Source organism: Rhea americana, unplaced genomic scaffold (assembly GCF_003343005.1).
Source record: "Rhea americana isolate MKP2758 unplaced genomic scaffold, rheAme1 scaffold_176, whole genome shotgun sequence".
NCBI classification, from domain to species: Eukaryota; Metazoa; Chordata; class Aves; order Rheiformes; family Rheidae; genus Rhea; species Rhea americana.
In genome coordinates, this window is record NW_028185883.1 from 1,415,141 (window position 1) to 1,441,310 (window position 26,170).

The window sequence follows — 26,170 nt, forward strand, 5'->3', positions numbered from 1 at the left end:
GCGGCACGATGCGCCAGCCTCCGCGCGGGCCCGGCTCCTCCCCGCCACCGGCTCCACCTCGCGCCCTTTAAGTTTCTTCCCTCTTTGCACGCTGCRCCGGTGGTTTTTTAGACTCTCGGGGAGAGAACAGTCTGACATTTCAGATACTCAGTTATTGTTAGGATGAAATTGTGAGCATTGCTGTTAGCTATTTCAGACGTACCCTAAATGGAAGGACTTTTGCAGACTGAGGTAAACACTTAAATACAGCCCAAGTTTAGCTGAGAATTTTCTGTCTAGTTACCGTCGATGGGATAACACTTCCATACCTCTATTAAACGCAGGCTTATTTATTGCACTAAAAGCAGCGAGAAGATTTTTTCTCAAATGCTGAGAGGAGCAGCCTGCCCAGAGGGTCACGGCAGAAGCGGAGGGCGAGCGCGGGCCGCGCGGCAAGGGCGCAGGCGCACCCAGCGCTCCCCAGCGCCAGCACGGACGGCTTCAAACGTCTTAGACAATTTACACACACGGTCAGAAAACCAGCTTGGAAGCCACCGGACCTTTATAATAATTTGCTTCCCCTTTATTCCTGTTCTTTCTCATACAAAGCCGTTGTGGGGACTGTAGGCACACCACAGTGTGATGCTTCAGAAAAACTGCTTTGTGGCCACTCAGTCAAGTGAAAATATTATTCCGTATTGCCAAGATTATGGTTTTTAGGGCAGCTGTTGGGAGAAAAAAAAAAAACGCAGTGTAGGAGGACACAACAAACTTTAAAGTRCATCGCGTTCTCCACCGTTCCCAGATTGCTCATTTCTGAAGTAATTCAGGTACATGAAAACTAAAATTGTTCATTAATAATTATCTGACAAGGGAAAGGCATGATATAGTTAAGAAAGACAAAATTCTACGCATAGTTGAGGTTCTGATTTTTTTAATATGATATACGTAAAACTGACATAGTTAAATTCAGTGACTAGAAACGCCAGCACGCAGCTCTGAAAACACCCACCTATTTATTACAGCGGAGTCAAAACAATTGCACAAAACATTTAAATAGATGACACAGGAGATTCAAATTAACTTCGGGAAGTCTTCCACCAGACAAAATAGTTCATTTGAGAGAGGCCTAAATCTTGCAGCCAAGAGGGGGGCAGAGCGGCGGTGGCGGGGAGCCGTCTCGCCGCGGCAGGCGCAGTGCCGGCACCGGAGGAGAGGCCAGCATGGGCCGGGCCGCGCTGGGCGACCCCACGCTCACTCCTCGCCGCTGCTCCTCCTTGGCCCGGCCACAACATCCAACAAAACAAAGGGACCAAGTTTTTCCAATGAGCAGTTTATTTATTCAAAACATCCTTGCRTTAAAAAATAAAATAAAATAAAATTGAATCAGTATCCAGGAGGTTCTGGCAGTAAAAGAGGATTTCTGGCACCATAAATCAATTCATTGTTAAGTATAGAGAGACATATATTGAAATCAATACTTTATCAAAAAAAAAAAAAAAAATAGTACACCAGAAATCTCGAATAATCCGTGTAAGCAATCTACGGAACGGCCGGTCAGGCTGAGCATTCTTGTAACGTTAACAGGTAACGCAACCCTCGCGAAACTCAGCTGCCTGAGTTTCCGCATCCAACCATCTGAGTCCAGGAGAAACTACACTCAGGCTGCACTGCAGCAGCAGCAGCAAGTTGTACCCACAGCGTGTGGTGGAGCCCTGGGCTTTAATTTGCTTTGCCTCATGAGCAAGCTGTGGCAACAACCCTTCTTCTCTTTTGGGGTGTTTTCTGATGATCTGGGAAGGAATGATTCTTCTCTCAGGAGCAATCCTGATAAAAGCTTCAAGAAGACATTCTCTGGTCCTCTGCAGGCATTTCAGAGGGTGGCCGTACTTTCCTCACAGTGACAGGAGACTTTCCAGTGTCAGTCTCTGGTAAGCTCTGCGGTCATCATGGCAGGGAACAGCCTGGCAGCATATGAACCATGGAGATCCTGGAAAGCTGCCTTCTCTGGACTTTGTCACCCGCAGAAGTGATATATCTGCCATAATCACCACTGCCTGTAATAAGTTCGGCAACATTAACTGCACTGTCCCTACACTCAAAATCTGGAATAATCAATACCATCCTCCCCCCTCCCTATTTGTGGCTTCTTATCTTTAACGCACCACCTACGTGGATAATTCATATCTTCACGACACTTGGAAGTCAAGGAGCTGCAGAACAGTTTGGAAACACACTGCCCTAAATGCATCTCGCCCTAAACAAATCTGCATACTTTTAGTAAGATCTCTGCGCAAAAACATTTATGAGTTCAAGACTTCTCTTTACCACTAAGATCACAAGTCTAACAGCATCTCTGTTAAGCTTCAGCTTACAAAAGTAGAAGTAACAGACAGATAAAGAAAAAACATTTTCCAAGCTCCACCAACACTTCAGAAAGGTGTTTTTAAAAGAAATGCTGAGGAGCTAGACACACGCACACACCAAAACCCTTCATTTTTGCAGGAGGAGTCAGCAGTCTGCATTCCAGAGCACATTCAGTAGGTTTTGCTGAGGTTTTTYTTATCTGCTAAAAATAAGTGTGGTTGCTACATTTTTCTCTTAAACTGTTTACTCCTTGAAATATAATTTATTAACATACAAAGAAAATCCACAGCCCAAATCAGCATCCTCTCCACCAAATTTATAACAGACATTTATAAATTATTTAGTATCCATATTCAAGTATCCATATTAACTGCAGAAGAGCAACATACAGCAATACTAAGGCATACCATTAAACATTCCTGTAACTGTACAACACTCAATGCACTCTTGCRACTATGCTAGTGTCAAGTTATTCACCAATCTTTATAATTTCCTCACTTAGATTTTCCCATTTTGATTCATAAATATGAGGATAACAGGATATTTAGAAAAAAAGAACAGATTACAGAAATTCAAGCCTTTTATGAAATATCCTTTCAAAATACCAAATACACATTCTACAGTCTGTGTCTTCAGAGGCAGTGGTAAAATCTTTCCTTGCTGCTCTGCAGTGGCTCACATATTGCTGTATGAGTCAAAAGAAGTCTGAAGAAGCAAAGTGTGGGTCAGGTCCCCAGAATTAGTCCCAGCATTTAAAACACCTCAATTTGAGTTTATCAGCCCAGGAAAAAACAGCTGGTCTACCTTTGTAAAACAAAGTATGAGCAGTATGGTCTCTGACCTGCCTGGCCAACATTAATGTCTGTGAAACATTCCCAACATCAGCATTYGCCTTGTTGTGAAAGCCTACTCCTTCCCCGCTCCTGTTCTCAGGAAGAAGAGAAGATGGATCTAGGATGCATGTCCAATATATCACCCTATAGCAACTTTAGAATCTTATTGCTTCTAACATTATTTCTTCCATAATGGATATATTTAATGTCCTAGCTAAATAATGTCCTCCACTGAAGTGATTGCTCGCTTAATGATAACAGTCGAGGCTGGGAAATCCCAAAGTGCAATCATTAACGATACCTCCCCTACAAAATAGCAATCAGCACACATTCACCCTGTCAGAGAGACTCAAGACTTTTCAAGAACATGGCTTTGAGAATACCCACTATGAGATCTGATCCCAGCACTCACTGCTATACTTACAGATGCAGGAGCTTTCCTCTGCTGCAAGCAGCTGGTTATTGAGTGCCTGAAGCACCTGGAGATTTTCTGGCACTTGTCTGAACCTGTGATGGTCTCATTCTTATTGCTGTGAGGCTGGCTGCTAGGATACTTGTTGCAGTTCTTACAAATGAAATGAAATGACAACCTTTATCTGAAGCAGACATGAGAACTCCATTGCTCAGGATCTATGCAGAATCCATGTATCTCACGTTAGTTAAAAGGTGGACAGTGCTTAAGAAAGAAAGGCAAGAACTACTGTTGAAATTAAAAAAATAAGTGCAGAAAAGGAGCACTGTGATATTGATTTTTTGACAATCCTAGGAACCTAATTCTAAGCTCCTGCTATCTCCTAAATGCRATGCTAACAATTTGACTGTGAACCATAAAAGCCCTTTCTAAAGTAGTACACAAGATAGCAATGCATACAGGCAAATTGCCCTAGGATGTATTTCAATCTCTTAGAGCAACAGCGGTCAAGTTGTGTACACTACTCTAACAAAGTTAACATATTTATACCAAAACAAATTCTGTTGCTAAAGCTTTCCCTTGAGCAAGCACAGCTCATGCTACATCAGATCCTGTGGAGCAAGTGTAACCCTAATGTAATTATAAACTATGGCCACCACATCCTCAAGTCTGAATTCTTGATAGTATAGCAGAGAATGTTATTAGTCATATAGGAAAATAACAATCAAAAGGAAAATGCAAGATTTCCTCCAAATCCCAAATAATTAAAAATATCATCTTTCTRTTTGTAGACATATTCTTTCCTAGGCATAGCTTAATATTCTTTCTGAGGATGCCTATACACATGGTTAAATAATATTCTCTTTATAATGGTAATATTAATAAGTACAGGAAAGACATAATTTCACTTAAGAGCTGCTTTATTCAGTAGCTCTCTCATCTACACCCTGTTGCAAAAAGTATAGGTAAAAAAATAGTTTAATGTAACTGTTTAAGAAAAAACTTCAAGAAAAAAAGCTTCTGAGACTAATTGAAATACAGGTTGTAAATTAAAAAGACCCTGTCTATCCAAGAGTGTGAGAAATTGATGAAGGAGAGCAGCTGAAATCTTGTTCACTCTAATTGCCAAGATACTCCAGGGTTCTACTTAATTTATAGCTTCTTAATTCTCTTTTTACATTAAGGGTTGGAGAAAGTTTCAAGATAAGTGTAAATGCTCAGAGTCAAATTCACAGATCCACAGCCTTAAACCTCAAATTCTCCCAACAATAGCAATGACAGTAAGTGAAGTGATTAAAAAAATGTAAGAGGACCATTTTTAAAAACCATCCTCTCTAGAATATAATAGCCAAGTCAATAGCATTCCTTAGAGGAAAGGACTATCCTCAGAACTCATGATACAAGTTTTTGTGTTATTATTAATAAAAAGATGAGAACAGAGACCTATATGCATGAACCTTGACCCGAAAGTAGGAAAATTCTATGAATTCTGTGGATAATTTAATCAAAACCCCCTCTGTCAGTCACTAGCTGGCTTATTTTCGAGCTTACTTGCTTGAATGTCTGTCATCAGCTCTCAYGTGGCCACATCCAAACCTACCCTACTCAATGGAAGGGGACAGACGAGAAAGTGACTTCAGCGCCCCTGGGCCAACACATCAGAGTGACTGAGCAGTGTGAGACTAAGCAAAGAAGAAAACTGCTTAGAGTGCAACAGTACATTTAAAGAACACGCTCAAGTTACAATATAAATTATTTCATATTTATAAAAATATAATACATATAAAATAGATGAAGCATAATGTATATGATTTAGCTTAAATAAATGCATAGATACAACAAATGAAGAAAAGAGGATATATGTGCGGTAGCAACCAAAATTCCACATTTACAGTTTCTCTCAAAAAAAGCTTTGATTTGAAAGAATATATATCAGCATCTTTGATATAATAAAAATAATATGCATATCATCTGCTAAATGGATTTTACTCTGATGCGTTACTGATGAGATCATTGTCATCTGCCAAATCATCCACATATTTCATTAGAATAAAGGGCTACAGAAGAAACATGCATTAGTTGATTAATGAAAAAACACAAAAATTGATTGAGACAGAAGTTCAGTAGCATTATGTTCCTTAATAGAAAAAAGACTGTCATTAAAAATTAACAAATGGTAAGTGTTTTGAGCTATTCTATCAATGCTTTCTGTCTTCAAGGCATGCTCTTTTCCCAATAGTAGTGACAGTATAAACACATACACATACAGACACACAGAGAACCTAATACTAATTAAAGGATTTTGTAAGGACTTATGTAATGTTTTTCACCCTGCTGTATCAGCGAAATCATAAGATTAATATTTCAAAAGATTATTCCGACACACAACAACAATCATTGCCAAAATGATATTTAATAAGCTTTTAACATGGCGCACATACAAAAATCATCCTGGTTAGTGATGACTTGACGGTTTATAAGCCTTCTGTACTTTACAGAATCACAGAATGGTTGAGGTTGGAAGGGACCTCTGGAGAGAATCTAGTCCATCCCTTCTGCTCAAGCAGGGTCACCTAGAGCATGTTAGACAGGACWGCATCCAGGTGGGTGTTGAATATCTTCAAGGAAGGAGACTCCATAACCTCTCTGGACAACCTGTTCCAGTGCTCTATCATCCTCACAGAAAAGTTGTTCTTCCTTATATTCAGGTGGAACTTCCTCTGTTTCAATTTATGCCCATTGCCTTTTGTCCTATCACTTGGCACCACCAAAAAGAGTCTGGCCCATCCTCTGGACATCCTCCCTTAAGTTATTTGTATACATTGACAAGATCCACTCTCAGTCTTCTCTTCTGCAGCCTAAACAGGCCCAGTTCTCACAACCTTTCCTCGTAGGAGAGATCATAGAATCATAGAATCAGTAAGGTTGGAAGGGACCTCTGGAGATCAGCTAGTCCAATCTCCCCGCTCAGCAGGGTCACCTACAGCATGTTAGACAGGGTTGCATCCAGGCAGGCCTTGAAGATCTCCAGAGAAGGAGGCTCCACAACCTCTCTGGGCAACCTGTGCCAGTGCTCCATCACTCTCACGGTGAAGAAATTCCCCCTCACGTTCAGGCRGAACTTCCTGTGCTTCAATTTCTGCCTATTGCCTCTTGTCCTGTCCTGGAGATGTCCTCTTGTCCTGGAGATGCTCCAATCCTCAGATCATTTTCATAGCCCTACGCTGGACTCTCTCCAGTAGCTCTAGAACTGGACACGGTACTCCAGATGTGGCCTCAGCAGGGCTGAGTAGATGGGCAGGATCACCTCCCTCCACCTGCTGGCAATACTCTTCCCAATGCACCCCAGGAGACCATTGGCTTTCTTGGCCATAAGGSCACATTGCTGCACAGTCAACTTGTTGTCCACCAAAACTCCCAAGTCCTTCTCCACAAAGTTGCTTTCCAGCAGGTCAGCCCCTAGTCTGTCCTGGTGCATGGGGTTATTCCTTCCCTGGTACAGGAACCTGCGCTTGCCCTTGTTGAACTTCATGAGGTTCCTCTCCGCCCAACTCTCCAGCCTGTCCAGATCTCTCTGAATGGCAGCACAGCCCTCAGCTGTATCAGACACTCCTCTCAGTTAGGTGTCCTCAGCAAACTTGCTGAGGAGGCGCTCTGTCCCTTCATCTAGGTTGTTGAGGAATAAGTCGAATGGGATGGGACCCAGTGCTGAGCCCTGGGGGACACCAGTAGCCACAGGCCTCCAGTGAGACTCTGTGCAACTCTCTGAGCTCTGCCTTTCAGCTAGTTCTTAATTTACCTCCATGTCCACTTGTCTAGCCTGCACTTCCTGAGCTTACCTATGAGGATGTTATGGGAGACGGTGTCAGAAGCCTTGCTGAAGTTACRGTACACAACATCCACTGCTCTCCCCTCATCTACCCAGCCAGTCATTCAAGTCAATCTGATAGTCATACAAGGCTATCAGATTGRTTAAGCAGGATTTCCTGCTGGCTACTCCTGATCACTTTCTTTTCTTCTATATGCTTGGAGATGACATCCAGAATAAGCTGTTCCATCATCTTTCCAGGGATGGAGGCGAGGCTGACTGACCTATAGTTGCCTGGGTCCTCTTTCTTGCCCTTTTTGAAGACTAGAGTGACACTGACTTTCCTGCAGTCCTCAGGAACCTCTCCTGTTCTCCATGACCTTTCAAAGATGATGGAGAGTGGCCTAGCAATAACATCTGCTAGCTCCCTCAGTACTTGTGGGTGCATCCTCTTACAGCTCRTGGATTTGTGGATGTCCAGTTTGCCTAAAAGATCTCTAACCTGATCCTCCTTGACCAAAGGAAAGTCTTCCTTTCTCCGGACTTTCTCTCTCACCTCCAGGCTCTGGGATTCCTGAGAGCTGCCCTTAGCAGTGAAGACTGAAGCAAAGAMGACATTCAGTAATTCTGCCTTCTCTGTATCTTTCGTCACCAGGGCACCCACCCCATTCAGCAGCGGACCCCCATTTTCCCTAGTCTTCCTTTTGCAGGTGATGTATTTGAAGAAGCCCTTCTTGTTGTCCTTGACATCCCTTGCCAGGGCAATTTTACTTTAGCAAAATTATACAAGTGCTATTTTTAAAAATCTGCTTTCAAGGAAAAAGATTTACAYATTTGCAGCATATTTCTAGAAACAAACAGTTATCAGATCTAATTAAATTAGTTGCTCAAATTCCAGTGTCAGTAAGGGGGATAAAAGAAGTCAGAATGACTCAGCAGCATCATTGCCTTGAGATGATGTGGAAACCCTGATACCCAGGAAGCAGCAGGGAGGCCAGGGGAGCCTGGATTGTGGGGACAGCTGGAACGGACATTTAAAACTTTTCATTTTCCACAGGTTTCCTTCCCTATGTTAAAAATGACAAAGCAGCAAAGCTTTTGGTGCAATGCTCAGCAAAATAGGCCCTGAAAATAGGGTTCCTGGGGAACCCTGCTGTTCCACACCAAGAAAGGGACATGGCACAAGAACACAGGTAACTCGTGGAAATGGAGAATATCTCTAGAGAGATATGCTTGTGGATGGTCCTTCAAGCAATAATATGATTTATTTATTTAAGGTCCCAAGACACATCTAAGTCAGTGTGTTCTCCCAAACAGAATTCAGGGGCTACTCGTCTGGAGTTAAAGCAAGGTCAGATCAGTGCCAGAATCTGCATTACAACCACTGATTTGCAATCAACGCAAAATACAGCTATGAGATTTATTCTCAGCTTTTTTATAGGTCCTGGTATTTTGGGCAAAATCACGTTTCCACAACTCCTGGGCTCAGTCATGAATGCAGATCAAAATCAGGATGATCGACGTGCTTATAGCTCTCGGTTATCACCCCTCTCTGATGATGCCGTCAGAAAAGCACATGAAGCTGTTCTGTAACGTATTCACATTGCAAATTTACACACTTTCTCTCAGCATCCTCTACCTCACTTTCCAAACATTAAAACCATTTTCAGCACCATTCAGGTACAGAATGGCACAGCTCAGTGAACTAAGACTACTTATAATCAACAGTTAGGACAGCACACGAATTGCAAGCCTTCATGTGGAACATTACAGGCAATTCAGACAACAACTTCCTGGAAAGAAGTGGAAACAACATATGTGATTGGTAACTGTTTCCAGCCACTGAAGCTTAATCTGCCTCTGAATTTGTGATTCAATATCCCAACTTCATAGAAAACGGATATAATGCCAAACCAAAAGACATGTCATGAGGTTTCATTCAATTATTTTCATAAACAGTTTTGATAACATTTCCTGAAAGGCATGACACAACAGGCAGAATATTATTCACACCAAGTCACTCTCTTTTCACAACTTATACATTTGTAATATTTACTTCCAGCATAAAATGACGGAACTTTTAAAAACAGATTTCTTTTATGGGGAGACCATCTGTCTGCAAATTGCTAAACAGAACATAATCTTGCATTGCTTTTCCTAACTGTCTAAAACTAGCTGGAGCCATTGTCAGCTCTAATAAATGATAAAAACATTCACATAAATCAGAAACAAACAAAAAAAAATTAACACCTAATCCAAACCAATGTAGTTTAAAAACAGTCTGAGAAGGTCAAAGGAAGTGAGGATATTTTTGATGTTGTTTGAAAGATACTAGCAAGGCAGCAAACCATAACAAGAGAATCTTTTCCTGTATGGCCAAACCAACTCGGTAAGCAATACCACTAAAAGTCACCATAAATAACTTATTTGCATGGTGGTGAGCCAAAACCTATTAAACAGTGGATTGTGGCATCCCTGAAAGAAGTGGGAATGAAAGAGAGAGCTCCTGCTTGGATACAACTAGATTTGTCAATGATGGAAGCAACCACAGTAGTAATAGATGATATTCTAAAGGTAATTTTGTAACAGTCTAAGCATGTTGAAGTCTGTYTGTGTGGCACGAACTTTTTAATAGTGCTCGTATTCAAAAAAAGAGAACAATTATTTGAACACATAAATTTTCTGGCCCAAGATTAGATTTGATACACTGTGTGCTATTTGTCATTGAAGAAAGTAGCTTATACATGTGATACAACCAAGCTAATTCAGTCTTTTAATGGATAATGTAATCTTAATGGACAACATATCCTTTCATTACTGTCATTTAATGTACTTACAAATGCTCCTGTCCCCTTCTCTCAGACAGTATTCTCTAATCAAGACTGCAATTCTTTGTTAGCTAATTCAATACTAGGAGTTCTGAGTAGTAAGATGTTAAAACAATAATTGAAAAACTGTAAATAGAAAGTACAAAAAAAAAAAAATTTGAGTTTCACTTACAAAGTAAAGCAGACTCCCAAAAAGTGAAGTGAATACTGAGTGAAGATCTCTAGTATTTCAAATCATCTTTCACAGACTACATATATAAAAGCAGATGCACAACCCTCTACTCTGCAACACGTAATACGACRTAGGGATAAAAAAAAATCCTAAATTCTAAGCATCAAAAGTAGCCTAGTATTCACAGGTGCCTGGTTATATTTGAATCTAAAGTACAATGTAGCTATTTTTCTAAAATGTAAGCAATTTTACTTTTCCGAATCAGGGTGAAACGTTCCTCCCCTAGCGTACTTCGTGCCAAGGCAGGCAGCTCCCTTTTGTTCGCACTGTGTTCGGCAGGTCACAAAACCTCAGCAAACCCACCGCACCTGACAACTGCAAGGCTTCGCCTGCAAACGCGCAGACCTAGATGGTCACATTTCTATTGTTGCATTTGTTATGCTCTACAGATTGGTTTAAAAATTGTGGACCAATTTAGGTATTAATAATACTACATTGTATGCCTTTAATTACCAGTGTCCACTAAGAGTGCTTAGAGAGACCGTTTAAGCCATGGCTACTCTTTGACAACCATACTTCTAATTCCTGCTCTGTTCATTTTAATGCATTATTGTTTCAAAATACAATGCTACAAAATTGCAAATTACATCTGGCTCAAGGGCTGATTATGAGAAATAGTAGCACTTCTGCCTCTGTGTGAATAACTCTGATAATAATGAGAGATTGATTGAGCTCCAAGAAGTCCAAATGATGAGAAGGGTCAATTTGAACATTTCTATTAGCTTCTTTTGTTAAATCCAACACTTTGCCAGGCCAGAGACAAATACTGCATCTGGTTACCATGATTTTTTTCCAAYCCTACAGAAGTACAATTGAGAAAATGGATACTGGTCTAAAGGCAGACCTTATAAGAAATGCTAATGAATTTAAAAAAAAAAAAAAAAATTACTGGCACTCTAAAGAAGACAAAATAAAAAGTTGCAAAAGAAATTTACTTCAACACTTTCCTAGCAGAAAAGGAAGAAAAGCACTTAGCAGTTTGAAGAGTCTTCATTATTCCATTTTACAACTGAAATGCTTGCTTGCATATATGAGCATGGCATACCTTATATGTAAATGCGAGCTGCAAGAAGAAAGTTATGAAACATGCAACAGGCAAAGAAGTGAGGACACAGATTGTACACAGAGTTATACACTGGCTAGTTAAACCAGGAAATAGCAATAACATTACCGAGTCTTGCAGYCTCGCAAGTAAACTGTAGAAAATCTGCCGATGTTAACACAGATGCACAAAAAGTTAATAAAACTACTGACAGTTCATCTGGAACCTTCCAAAGATTAAAACTTCCCTGCAGATCTCATTATCTAGAGAAGTTAATATGTCAGTCAGCACTTTTTYCGTCAATTACTGAAAATCTTTGTTGATATACATTGCCTAGAAAATAACTTATGTAGGGTAAATTAAGCAAGATGTGATAAGTTGTTATATCTTCAGTCCCATGCACACATTTGCACTCACTAGGAGGTAAGGAAGGCAGGAACAGTTTCCAACAGAGGAAAACACACAGTATTCCAGGAGCCCGAGGGACACATCCAGCCAGACTCCCCCCAAAGCCCTGGATGAGCACACAGCTGCCGTTATACTCGTAGAGGATGTCGACAACAGAGAAGTGCAGTTCCCCAYGGTGAGCTGCGATACCTGAGCGAGGACGGCTGCAGGTGTCATTTTAGAATTTCCTGTCTCATTCTGGGTTCCACTATGTCACTAAAGTCTCTTGGGGGATAAAAAATAAAATAAACTTTAATTGAAAAACTATTAAAAAATAATGCTGATAAGACACTTTTACAAGGTGCTCTAGGGCACAACTAGGTTAAGTTACACTGAATGTCCCTGAATCTACAGTGTTATAAAAACAGAGGACAAAGAATAAAAGCTACAGTGTGTTTTAAAATTTAAAAACAGGATTAAATCATAGGGCCAAGCCAACCTGAGCCAAGCCTYTAGTTGGCATAAATTAGTATGCTGTTGTTGACCTCACATAGTCAGGTCTATTCTATCAGCTGATATCCTGCCCCACAGCAAAGAAATTTAGTTCACATAYACAGCATCTTCTGGGTGGAAAATGAAGAGCAAGATTTTGCATTGCAGCAGCAGCGGGGGAACAAAACTTCTCTGTGGAGCGGATGCAATGAGACACAGGTGGATCATCGTGGGGAAGTCGATTTGGCAGACAGTCCCGGCAGCATCTGGCCCAGGGTTTGCCCAGAGCTACCTCGAGCCCTGGGGACTTCCAGCATCCTGGCACTGCCAGGAGTCAGCGATTGAGCTGCCTTCACGGCAACTCCAGTTCAAATAACTATATAAATAGCATTTACACCGCTGGTTATTTCAGTGCCAATCTGAGAGCCAAGAGTTATTTCACATTGAAAATACATGTACAAACCAAGACTTGCACTGTACTAACAAAAGGTGAAAGACATGGAGGGGGGTTAGGTTCCAGCCACGAGGAAAATAAGCTCCTCACACAGCAGACTGGGACCAGCCCCATAAACACTAACATTTTTGTTCTCATTCTTATATACTCAGACACTACAGAAAGTGAGCGACTGGGCCTATATTTTATTTAGAAAAACAGGCGGTTGATATTTAAAACAAACCCAATCTCAGCATCAAAGATGTTCAGCTCCTGAGACAYTCTTCCTATTAGTATATGCCAACAGCAGGCTCCAAATGAGATCAGCTCTGCTCGTGCCAGGTGCAGTGCACAGTACGTGACAGTTATCACTGCCACCATTATATTTCTTCTGAGTATTAAACATATTTTTCAACTATAGCCTAGAAAAACAATTCTCAAAAAAATACTGATGAAAATAGTATAAAATCTTCATGTTTTATCTTAAACGAGTGGTTTTCTTACTTTTGCAGCCATAAAAGGCAAACAGAAATAGCAAAATATCTGGAGTTCCACAGACATCACCAGGATTCCTACCAGTTACAGAATATAATACTGCTGGTATCATTACCTGGTCAGCAATATCAGAGAAAATAAATGTTTTAATTTTAAATCAAATCTAAAACTCCTGCTTGTAGCAGTATGCTACATTCTGAATTTCAGGATTTTAGCACTATGGGTTAAAGACAAAGATAGCATCTATAATAATATTGTGAAATATTWGAGATTTATTTGTGGTATGTTGCTGCTGAAACGTGTAACAGCAATTCAACTTGCATTCTAAATACTGCTGGCACACCTGGTGTTGAATATGCCAGAAGCACTTGCAATCGGTATAAAGATGTACTACATTCATTATTGTGGTACTCAAAAATGCTGATACAGCTAAGATTCTCAATGCTTTTTTTAATTATTATTAAATTCTCTTTTGCAGAACTTTACAGAGCTAATCCATGAACTTTGTTTCTGATTAGATATTTTCTTACTGARTACTAGTTAAAATAGCATAACAGGAAAAAGGAAATCTACATATATTTTCAGCCATCCAGAAATCACAGCCATCTCCCAAACTAAACTCATCATAAACATTAGGAAGCTGTAGATAACATATATTTTTAGTATGCAAATATGTTGTACTTCTGCAACGAAGGAAACTCAAAAAACAAGGTACTATCCCATTTTTTTCAATGAGAAAACATTTTTTMTTGAAAGCTTAAATAACTTGCCAAAGTCCTGGGAATTTCTATATTGCAACCACAAATAATATAAGGATCAACTTTCTGCAAATTTAATTTTTAGTATCTCCCTGACAGAGCAAGATCTATAAATACATCTACTGCAGGACTAATTATTCCTAACACAGAATTTCCCTATCAATCAGCATTGCCAACATACTTTGAACATATAATAGAAATCGTTTAAATTAGCCATATGACTAGTCTGCTAGTTGTTGAAAACAGTTAAGATCATCCAGTAACTCCATGAAAACATACTAGTGTTCTTTTTCCTTTTAGGAGTAGGAGCTACAAGACTAAAATCAACAAAGTCCTGAAGAAGRTGTTAGAATTTGTAGAAACTACGAATTTATCTTCTGGTGAAGCAAACATTTCAAGATTTATTCTTAGTTCCATCATCAGCTATCCCAAACATATACTGTAAARCTAGTTCATGAAGTGAATGCATTCCAGCAGGGTCTATTTTACAAACATTGACAGCCTTTTCTTGCACTCCTGCTTATTGTAAGTTTGCACAGAAGCAGTAAAAGTTAATATGCAGTAGAACATCACATTAACTACTGAAGCGTTATTGCACATCAAAAAGGTTTACTGCTACTTTGCAAACACACTTACCTGAGTGCCATAAAATACTGACATATAACGAGTCAGATCTACTGCAGTGCATTCCAATCAGGTCTGCACACTGGTAATGTAAAACTAGTCCCTTGATACAWAAGTAACTCTGTATGTTCTTGGAAAGAAAATTTTGTGTATGATAGGAATAGGTAAATTAGGAATTAGCATTAAAAATTAGGTAAATATATATCAAACTATCAGCAATGAGATAAATTGCTAAGGATAGAATATGCACATCATTATTTTTCACCTGAACAGAAAGGGAGAATCATTGTCTCAAGGAATGAGCTCCTTGAGCTGCAGATCACCAGATGCCTGGAAAATAGAKCAGGGAAGAAACACTGTATGGTTACCCAGTTCGAGTGCTTTGCCCTTGACACCTGCCATTGACCACTGTCAGAGACAAGATATTAGGGTACAGGGACTTACAGATGTACTTCAGCTTGCTATGACTGCATTCTTATCTTCTTATGTTAAGCTCTGTAGAGTCTGCTGAATATGACAAGAAYTAAAATAACACCTTCTCCCCCTCCTGAAGCAATATAAAAATTATCTTCTTCTGTGACTGCATGAACTACAAATACCAGAGGTTTTRTTTGGCTGCCATGGTTTGAGATGAAAATGAACACGACCAGCATTAATGCAACGCAAATTTTGTTTGTAATTGCAAATCAGATGGCATTTTCTGGTGCAGAGTAACATAGTAAAAAGATATCTGTAGCTGGTTTTCTCTCTCAATTCCAAAGAAAATCATCATCTTTTCTAGCTCAGTGAATCACATCAGATGCCATTTGGGTTSAGCACAACCAGTCAAGCTTGGTAACCTAGTAGCTGCCAGCTCAAGAAGCTGCAAAGGCAGATGCATGGAAACACAGTAACATATCCTGTTTACAGATAATTTCTCCCTTAACACACACTGAGTGGCTTGYAGTCACAAGCACAAATGCTCAGCAGTGTTACTTCCTATGCGCCTGGTGTTTAAGGAAGCGTGAGGGCAGGAAGTCCCTCAGATAATCATACATCTCAAAAATTCTTAAAATTTACATTTTTTGAATGACAATCTCACTTCACATTCASACGTTTTTGTTACATATGAAGGAAAAGTAGATGCTAATTGATTCAGATTTTTTGTACCAGTGATTATTCAATACAGMTTACCACATCTCCTCTTACATAGGACAAATACTTTTCACGAGGACTATGGTTAAACCATGGAATGGTTGCTAAGACAGGCTGCAGAACGTCCATCTTTGGAGATGCCCAAACCTCAGCTGGACATGACCCTCTGCAACCTGATAAAATGTTGAAGTTGGCCTGTTGCGAGCAGGGGTTGGACCAATTAGAGAAATCTTCAAAAATATATCGATCTATGAGTGAGTCTACTATTCCAATTTTCAGTATCTGTTTAGTTGCTTCCGATTCTATCCATTTTTACTATATTCCCTCCGCCTCCCAGATAACCAGAACTGATCAAAGGATTCAAAGTAGAGGGATGCCACACACAATCCAGTGGGTATTATGATTCCAATATCACCTTCTCTCTTATTCTTTCTGTAAATAACTATATAAAGAACTTTTGTTCCTCTTTAAAAAAAAAAAAAAAAAAAAAAAGATTGTGACTTTGTTAAAAACACCACCACCAMCAACAACTTAAAAGCCGAAATAAGCCGTCCAAGTCAAATGCCTTTTACCTACTATTTTCTTACTACATTCAGTGAAACTCAGGGGCTCACAGAATATTTCTGGTTACCTTGTAGATGCCATTCCMGAAATCATACTGGCTTATACCTATTTTGCCATTTTCACTGAAGTGTTTTATAACTCTGCCTTTAATTATCATTTCACTGCACGACAGTAAGACACACAGAAATCCTAACAGAGGCATCAGCTTTCCAACACATCCTGAATACAGATCATTGCTCTTGAGAAATGAAATACAACAGTATGTTGGAGCTCTGTCTCTTAGCAAAGGATCACGTCTCCCGCAGCTGCCAACTTAAGTGGCTCAAGAACCTATGACATAATAGCCTATGACATGCTCTGCTGTAAAAATATATTAAGTTGCATTAATTTTCTTCTAGGAAAGCAGTCCTATTCCTGTTTTTAAGAAAGATTTTCAAAGAAGACAGTTTTAAACACATAAGAACTATAAACAAAGCATCTGTAAAGTATACCAATATACAAGTGCTATCGGTAGTAAATTAAATCTCCAAAGAGTATTTCCAACAGATACTGGAACAAAGCATCATTTACAGAGCTTTTCATCTAACGGAGCCTTTTCTTCTCAAGACATTATTTATTTATCATACTTTTCTAGGGACTAACACACTGACTAGTTAGTAGTCTTCAATTATCACATCAGGTGGGGGAAAAAGAAAACTATTTCTATACAAGCTAAAACTGAAATTGACTTTGAATCTCTGAACTGTCAACAAATCCTTCTATGAAAAGGCTTGCTTTACAGAGATTATAAAGTAGGTGTCATCCTTGACACTTGCATTCTATATTCATACGCCAGGTCTGGAAAAGAAATGTTAGAGAGCGTCAGGAAGGATCTTGGAAGGCTCAGCTGTCACGCCGCGCGCCTCRCACGCTTGCTTTGCAGTCAGATGCAGCGCTGTAGATGTCAAAGGTTTGCTATTTAAACTCACTGACAAGCAAAGGGAGAATACTGGGAGAATATGTTAGCAGCTACTATGAACTTGTCTCTAGTAACGGGTCATCTTGACACTTATTTCAGGATGTTAGAAACAAAAGCCGTGATTCTGTTCATATTTAAAAACACACAATATACCCCCATCAGATTTACAAGTTCAAGATTTACTCTGGGAAAATCCAATGCTAAGAATACATTTAACAAAGCACTGTTTCCTGTCAGAATGACACACATGATTATGTTAATCTCTCATTTCGAATCCATCTCCACAATTGCATACCTCTGCTTTCTGTGTTTCATTTAAAAGTCACAGAGTTTACCAACCACTTAATGAAGCTGCATTCCTTAAATCCCTGACAGATTATGTGAAGTTGTTTGGTTTAGCAAGAAGAATTTGCCATTCAACTATTATCCCCATCCCCAATTACCTCTTAGTCATAAATAAGTGTAATGCCTGGTGTTTCAGGATGCCGGCAATGGAACACAATTTTCCTCAAAACAACTGATTACAAAAACCAGAAGAAAACAGGGAATACAAAAAGTGAGGAGAGGCAGAACGGTCCATTGCTTGCCTTTCCAAAAGAAAAGCTATCTTCAATTGAGCTTATCTCCTTCAGGTCCTTATTTACTTTTAATTGGAAAGAAGGAAGTGAAGAATATGAAAATGCTTTGAAAGACATTTATGAGAGTCCTGGATAATTGTCTGCATCAAAGGTGACAATTTGCTGCATGGCTGATTTCATTTGAAAGACTTTTCTGATCCTGTGCATCCCAGCGGCTGGTCGAAACTTGAAAATGGATCAGAACAGCCCAGTGTAGCATAAAACAAGGAGGCAGGTCACTAACAGCATCCAGCTTGAAACCAGGAAGAGGACTGGGATTCCCCTAGAAACGCCAAACAGCACCATGCTTATGCCCTGTGTCTAGGACTTTCGTGGACTGCATGTTTTCTAGCTAGTAGCAGAAGAGGTGAACCAGACGGGCAGYGGTGCCAGCTGGCTCACAGTAGTGAAGCAGGCCAAAAAACAGAGCACAAATGCCTCGATCTCCATATAGCTGAGAACTCACTCAGCTCAGCTTTTGCAGTGACCTGCTCACCATAAGCAGGCAAGCTGCTGGAGATGTTCTCAGACGGGTATTAGCAATCCAGGTGCAATTCAGGGTATTGGCAACAATCTTTAATGTTTGAAATGATACGAAGAACAGGTGTTTAACCTCCTTTTCACTGGTCTCAGACCGAAGATTTATTGTGTTTTCTGCCATGAACAAAGCATTAAACAACATTTCTAAGTTTTGGAACTCATTCCCATGTTTTCCATTAAATCCATAGACCAGTATGTGTCATTCACTGATACAAAGTCCTATTAGTCATGCCTCCAAGGAAAATGCCATTATTGCTGCTTCTTAAGCGACTGAATGATGAGAATCAGACCATAGATTTTATTTTATTGCGTTTGAGGAATTTGCCAGTTTTGTTGACTGGGGCATGCTTCAGCAGTATTTTATACAACTCAGACACCTTTATGTCATATTCCTGCTTAAAAATCTGAAGATTGTTATTAAATGAAAGAAAAAGAAGGTAATTACTAAATCAATGATATAACCCTTGTGATTTGCTTTTCATCTCTTCACAGACATTATAGTGAGAAAACTTAAATGAAAAACAGAGTAGGCAATACAAGCAGGAAGCCATGTAACAAGCAGCAGCAATCTGTGCATGTTATTCTCCCAAATGCCCAGTCAGAGGTCTCAGATGGCTAATGTGGTTGAAATGTGTAATTCAAAGCTACAAATAATATGTTTATGAATCTGGACATGTTTGGTGCACCCTGGAAGCAGCTGTGTGGGGGGGACATAAAAAAAAAAGACAACAGTATATCTGATTTCAGCTAAATAAGGTCTCAAACTAAATTATTTCCTCTCACAGAACTGGAAGAAACAATACCACAAGGCTCCTAGCAATCATTTTAAATGTAATTGTAGGATTAGATTTTAATGGCAATTTGGGAGTATTACATTTGCATTGGCTATCCAGTGCATTGATTTATCCACCTGTACTCAAAAACAGTCAAGAGAGAATCGAAGACCAGGAACCATACATTACAACTTTACATTTCCATCTACATTACAGGCCAGGTCTTGAAATATAGTCTCCAGTACTACAAACACCCAGGCACATGATTCATCTTAAGCATATTATCTTGTTCCACAAACTTCCGCACACAGTGCTTATGTTTCCCATTGAAAAGGTATGTTTATGTGAGGCTGAGATATTAATTTCTATAGTAGAAGATCTATTTATTTCATATAACCTACTTATCCCCAATTGCTTCAAAATTACATTAAATTCATTTCATGAACAACCTCCAAAACCAAAGGAAATATTTTCTTGCCTAGACTCAAGGTTAGGACACAATGGTACGTCCTCTCAGCATCTTTACTTCTCCTCAGCAGTTGCACACACAAACTCAAACACATCTTTATGTATTTGCAAATTCATTTTTATCCCATGTTGATTTCTATTTGTCTCAGCACATTTTTCTTATCATACAGTGAGTATCCCTCCARTCCCAGCCAGTAAGACATGGTTGGATAGCTTGGCCTTTTCTGCTACAGAAACCTAAAGCTGCTTTTTTTTTTTTCCTGTCCTTATTCCCCACATATTAACAGTTTAGTTTCTTCTAAAAGATGCTGTTCTTCCGTCATGCCCTTGCCTGACACTGACCACTTGTTGGACATGATTCTTTTATCATAAAATGAAATTCTCCCATATAACTCTCCAATGAGAGTTTTGCTGTCAACTTCCTTGAGATCAAAATAAACTCTAAAAAGGGGGCATAGCCATGTAAATTCACTGCATTATAGAACGATGGCTTAGGGCTATTATAGAGAAAATTACAAATATCTTAAGGAAGCTGAGAGAAAACATTGAGCTACCACTTCATCCATCTATGATCTGTCACTTCAACCATCCATTCATTCATCTAAGAATTATATCCAAGCTTGTACTCTGGGAATAAGCATGGATGAAATATAGGGATCTTGAAGAATAAGATGTATCACAACAGAGTACCACTCTACCATCACCAAAAACTAGAAACTAAGAACAACCTCGTATCTCCCTATTTCACATTCTGAGAACCCTTAAAAATATCCCATATTTGAGTGGGCCAAGAGGAGGGAAAAAGAAGTAGGCATATATAATTTTCCCTCTTAGCAGAGGAATGCCAAAGAATCTCACCAGTCCCTCAAATCAAAGTATCCCTACCAGCACTAATGCTGGCTGCAGTGTGAGAAACATGTGAAGACTTCTTCACAGGCAGCACTACAACAACTTATTTATCAACTGATTGTTTTTGTCAGGTTCATTTTATGAAGAAGCAAAGTCTATACCAAAAATAAAATCAGATCTAAAAAAGATTAAATACATATTTTAGACTGCACTTAGAAAAGCATACTTTTTTTATATATATATAATCTTCTTATGTCAAAACGTGTGTTCATTCAAGGCTTCTTAGTAGCAAAACACAAAACCCAGCAGAATAGCAGATTAGCTTCTAAAAGAGTTTTCTCAGCTGGTAGTGGCCATCCAGGCACCTTTAAACATCAGCAACGGAGATGGAGGAACAGCACAACCTTTCCCTTATATGTGATTAAAGTCGCAGGACATTGCACAAGATGCCACTGAAGGGACAAGGAAGACTTGGGAATGATCCAACCCTTCAGGTAAAACCTTCTAAGGTGAGCTCTATAAGTGAGCTCTGCAGCACCCACAAGCAGTACCAAAGCTAATGTGTCAGCATTTACTCCAGAGACCAATGCCTTTGCTCAACACTTTTCTAGGTTTACTTTTACCCTATACTTATCTGCGCACAGAAAGAGAAACTTTTAATCCACATGACAAATTTGGATTAGTCTGTTCTGTCCTAAAATGTCAATTTGAAAAAAAAGAAATACATACTCACAAAGATGTATTTCACAGTGAGAAGGGTGAACTTTCTGACTGTCCACAGTCTAGTGTGAGCGAAGGTCATTTGGAAGTAACAGGAGCTCTGCATGCAAGAGCCCTGCAGACAGCACCATGCAATTCACAGTTCTCGTTCACCGTTATGCCTACTCTCTTTATTTTGTTTGATAAAAGCAGTAAAACAATGTAAGTATTTAAAAGCTTTACTTATGATTTTAACGTGCTACCTGAATCGTCTGGAGATTTCTTGGAAATGATGAATAGATCCTGAAGGATAAATATAACCGAGGATTCTCTAGTGGGAGTTTGCATCTTACAGAACAGTTTAATGAAGATTCCAGCACCAAATCCTACAATTTTAACTGACAGAAAGCAGTCTTATTTTTATACATTATGTAGGCTCCATTTTATGAGCTGTCAGTTTTCATATAGGCAATAAAAAGCCCCTTGGCTAAATACAGACATTGGAATAAAGTGTCAGTTAACAGTAATTCCATCCCACAAGTGTTCTTGCCCATAGAACCTAATGAAGAAAGATTAAAGTTAAGAGCACTGAAATGGAAGAAAAAAAGTGAAAAAGGAGAAAAGACAAAAAAGCTACAAAGAAATCACAATGTTGCAAAGCACCAAGCCATCCAATTATGCTTTGATCATGGCTTGAATTTTAAATTTTACTGTCATCATTATTTTTTATCGCACAACTTCTTTCACCAACTATTCGGTACCTATGAAATATGTCAAATCTACAGTAAAACAAAGCATGTTATAGGCAGAAGTAGGAGCTTATCTTGTAGACATAATAAAGCCCATCTCTCAAACATTATTGAGAAACATGTCAGTAAAGGAAGTCTAAGCAATGAGTGGAAATGAAGCATATTTCTTAATTCCTTCAATCAGCATTTTCCTGTTTGCCAGGAGCACCTCTCTTGGGTGGGCTGGCAAGGTGCACACTAATTTAAAGAGGAGTCAAACTGCATCCCAATGGCACTGCTTCCATGTTAATTAAGAAGAGAGACTGAAAAGTAAAGTTCACTTAGAAGTGGTGCTAGCAGAAAAATAACTCAAGGAAATGTTGACTGTTACGACGAGTGAAAAACAAAGTTATCAGATTTTCCAATCCACTAAATTACTGTTGTTTTCAAATTAAAGATTTCAGATGTCTTGTATTGATGATACAAGCAAGGTTACTTTATATTTAGCTGGGAGTGCCTCATTAAAAACGGTATTAATTTCCATATTTGCACTTGTTGCCATCTATAACATCCAAAGCTACATGAGAATATTAGACATCAGGCTCTTTACTTGGATAGGACTCTGCCAACTTTGTCTGTGTACCAAAACTTGCTAGAGGAAGAAGCTATCTCACAGGACTTCTGGGTACTCGGAATATAACACAGGAAGAAACTGAAGCTCCAAGAAGCTGCTCAACTTTGTATATGCTATGTTATACTGCAACTCAAGAGATAGCACTCATTTTACCCAATAAATTACTTACATTCCACAGAATTTATCATGTGTAATTTCCCYCTGTTTTGCCTATCATCTCTATTGTGATACCAGAAGTAAAGAATTATGAAACAGAGCTGTAGAAAAATAGCTAGGATTGCAGGAAAGAATCTGCCTGCATTTCATATTTCTAAGCTCCTATTCAAGTGAATGATGTTGGGACTGAATCTTCAGTGCAACGCTCCTCTCCAGTTTTGTGGGAGTTTACATCTTACAGAACAGTTTAATGAAGATCACAGGCTCAATGTAACATTTTAACTGATTGCAAAACTCTCCAATTTAGGCAGGCAAACACACAGAAGATGAGGATACTGTTGCCGGACTTATGTCTGACCAGGTTGAAGCACTTTCCTGGTATCTGAAGCATAGGATTCTCTTTTATTTTGGTATTCTGTAGCCTATACAGCCTAACAACAGGACATTATTTTGCATTTTCTAAATAAAATTAATATTTTTAAACTTTTTAAAATATAAAGGTAACAAATTTTGCAATATGATCTACAATATAGAACAACTCTCGAGAAGCTAATGACCTAATTTCAGTTAATGTTTTATGGGATAAAGAATATAACAGAAAATAAGTTAACTGAAGTTAACTGCACTTACATGCTTTCAGTGCAGAATCACTGCTAATAAATCTTTAAAATGACATTAGTATCTCACTTCAAATTTAAATAATGAATCACCGCATATATGAAAGAAAACAAACACTGTCTTGATTTTTTTTTGTCTTGCAAATGTATTTATTTACCCTAGCTACCTAAAATAAAGACCAGTTTTCTTACTCTCTTACCCCTTCCCACAAGTGATCAAAGGTGTTTGTCACGTTTCACCAGGTACTTGGAGCAGCAGGGCAACACTCAGCAGCCTGCTCCTTTCAGAACATTTATGCCATTTCCAAAAAACTCTGTGCTCGGTAAAATCAGGTCTCTCACCAATCTTTTGCAGCTTGGGAAAAAAAGAAAAAAGAAAAAAAAAAAAAAAACTTCTGCTGGCCTGCGGGTTCTAAGAGTGCACAACCTTATTTAGATTCTATTTTCCTGGAGATGAGCATGCTGGTTTTCAATTTCAAAGTGATTTGTCTCTTTTCCATCATGCCTCCATAGCAGCAAACAGACATAATAGTAAAGCAAAGAAAAAGCCTGATTTAATAACGCACAGGTTTTGAGTATCAGATTAGGAATAACACAGTATAAGAGGAAAACAAAAAACAAAAATGTTTGACTTGTCAAGGCATACATGCACTACTTAGATGTCACCAAAGGCACTTTCCAAGACCAGGCAGCCTGAATGCTTAAAATTTGTTTTTCCTTTGCAGCTCTTCCAGCCTACTAGCCAACTGCTTCCCTTCCATTCTGAGCTGCTTCCTTCACATGACACTACCAATAAACTGACAATTATGAGAGATGAACCTATATGCACTGTACATATTTGTAAGTAAAACATGGCCCCAGGAAATCGTCAAAATATAAATGAGCAATTAAAACATGAAGCTTCATTTTGTAATTCATTCTTACATTTGATTCAAAGCACCTACCTGAACATGTCTCCTAAGCCTTTCAGCATTCCTTTCTTAGCCTTAATTTTCTCCTTCTCTTTATCTCGATCTTTCTTCTTCTCCTTTCCAGTCTTTTTTCTGTCACCTTTATCCTGACTTCCATTCATCTGTCTCTCCAAGGAGTGGGATGGCTGGTCACTTGCCGTGGACACAGATTCTCTACCAGATCTTGAGCTTTCCTCTGTGTCTTCCTCCACTGAAAGTGTAAATTAAGACACATCAGTGGAGTAAGAACAAATAATAAAGGAGGGCTTTTTAGTACGTTGCAGAATATATTCTGAAGCAGAATATAGGCATAAGAGCAAAATACTCGTGTCCTTTTTCAAAATCAGTATCTGCTTGTTTTGGCCTTTCCTAAAATATGCACGTCTATTATGAGACTTAAAATCTCCAAAGCAAGGAACTTACCTTTCCAAAACACTCTGCAAAGCATGGCTTGTACTTTGTGCGTACTGCGAATAATGTATGGGTTAATAAAGAGGATTAGTAAAGTGATATTAATTGGCCCCTTTGTTTCAGTATTTAAATCAGTTAAAGAGAGTTTTAGGAATGCTTGCAAGAAACAACAGCAGTGCAGTGTGCCCAGTCAGCAAACTCTTAGTAACACCCTCATCAAAACGTAAAATTCATTAAGAACTACTAACCCTCAATACAAGTCTTCATAGACCTTTTTTCTGCTGCAAGTACCATAATAATTTTTTTTCACTACTTCATTCCTTGGAGCAGTATAAACTTCATTATGTATCATGGTTTTTATTTTTCCAAAGCAGTAACACTGATTGAGATAGTACAACCTTAGAGGCTTAGGGGTGAGGATACTATCCAGTGGACAAGTAAAATCTTTTAAGAGCAGATGTGTTTCTTCTCTGCTTCTAATCCAAGACCAAAGCTCAGACAAGGTTAGATTTAATGGAACACATATATTTCAGAAAGTCTGAAACAGAAGTGACTAAGAGAAATAAAAACATTCAGAAACTGAAAACTCTCCCAGCACTTTAGTGAGAAAGAAATAACATATTTCAAGCTCATGGGTCAGAATCCTGCCATTATTTTGACTCAGTTTAAAGCCAAGTCCAAAAGTTATACTGCATGGCTGGTAAAGCTGTGATCTCCCAGGAGCTCTAACATCTTATATCATCACATTAAAAGCAGGGCTAGGCCATCTCCCATTCTTTCTATAGACAGCACAAAGCAGCAATTAGGATCACAGGTGCCTACTTTGCATCACTCCTGTAGCTGTAACGAATGTACAGGCACCATACCATCTCTGGCACTACAGGGCAAAAATATATGGTTTTGCTTTACTTAAATAGAGTTTATCAAAAAGAAAAAAAAATCAACTTTTTGCACTCAGTAAGATTTAGAAATGGCCATGGCTTAAAGAAAGAGAAAGAAACATTTTTAATCTTAGCCTATGGTTTCATTTTTTTTCCCCCAGTGGAAATGTGTGCCTCTTTAGAATCTTCCCATACGTAGATTGCTGAATAGCATTGAAATTGGCTTTCCTTAGTCATCTTTTGTATTCATCTTCCAAATAATTCATTGAACCTGAAAGATCTACAGATCATTCACTGAAAGCCATTTAATATTCTCTCTTCATTGTGTTTTATACTTGCCTGTAAGATATCGAACTGTTTATGCTTTGATTTTACAAAACACACACTTCTCCAATAGACTTAGACTGTACTTACTCACCAAGTGTCTCAAGATTTCTGCAAATATTCTCCCACTTTGGAAGATCACGTAAACATATTTCAAGAACAACATACCATGTTAGA

General features: G+C 38.9%; 1 protein-coding gene across 1 annotated transcript in view; it reads right to left on the reverse strand.

Moving 5' to 3' along the window:
* Positions 1-26,170, reverse strand: part of PARD3 (par-3 family cell polarity regulator) — a 424,369-nt gene that overhangs the window by 120,989 nt on the left and 277,210 nt on the right. The window contains exon 20 of the mRNA XM_085301416.1: positions 24,372-24,588. Coding sequence (XP_085157542.1) covers positions 24,372-24,588 — 217 coding nt within the window. The remainder of the gene's footprint in view (positions 1-24,371; positions 24,589-26,170) is intronic.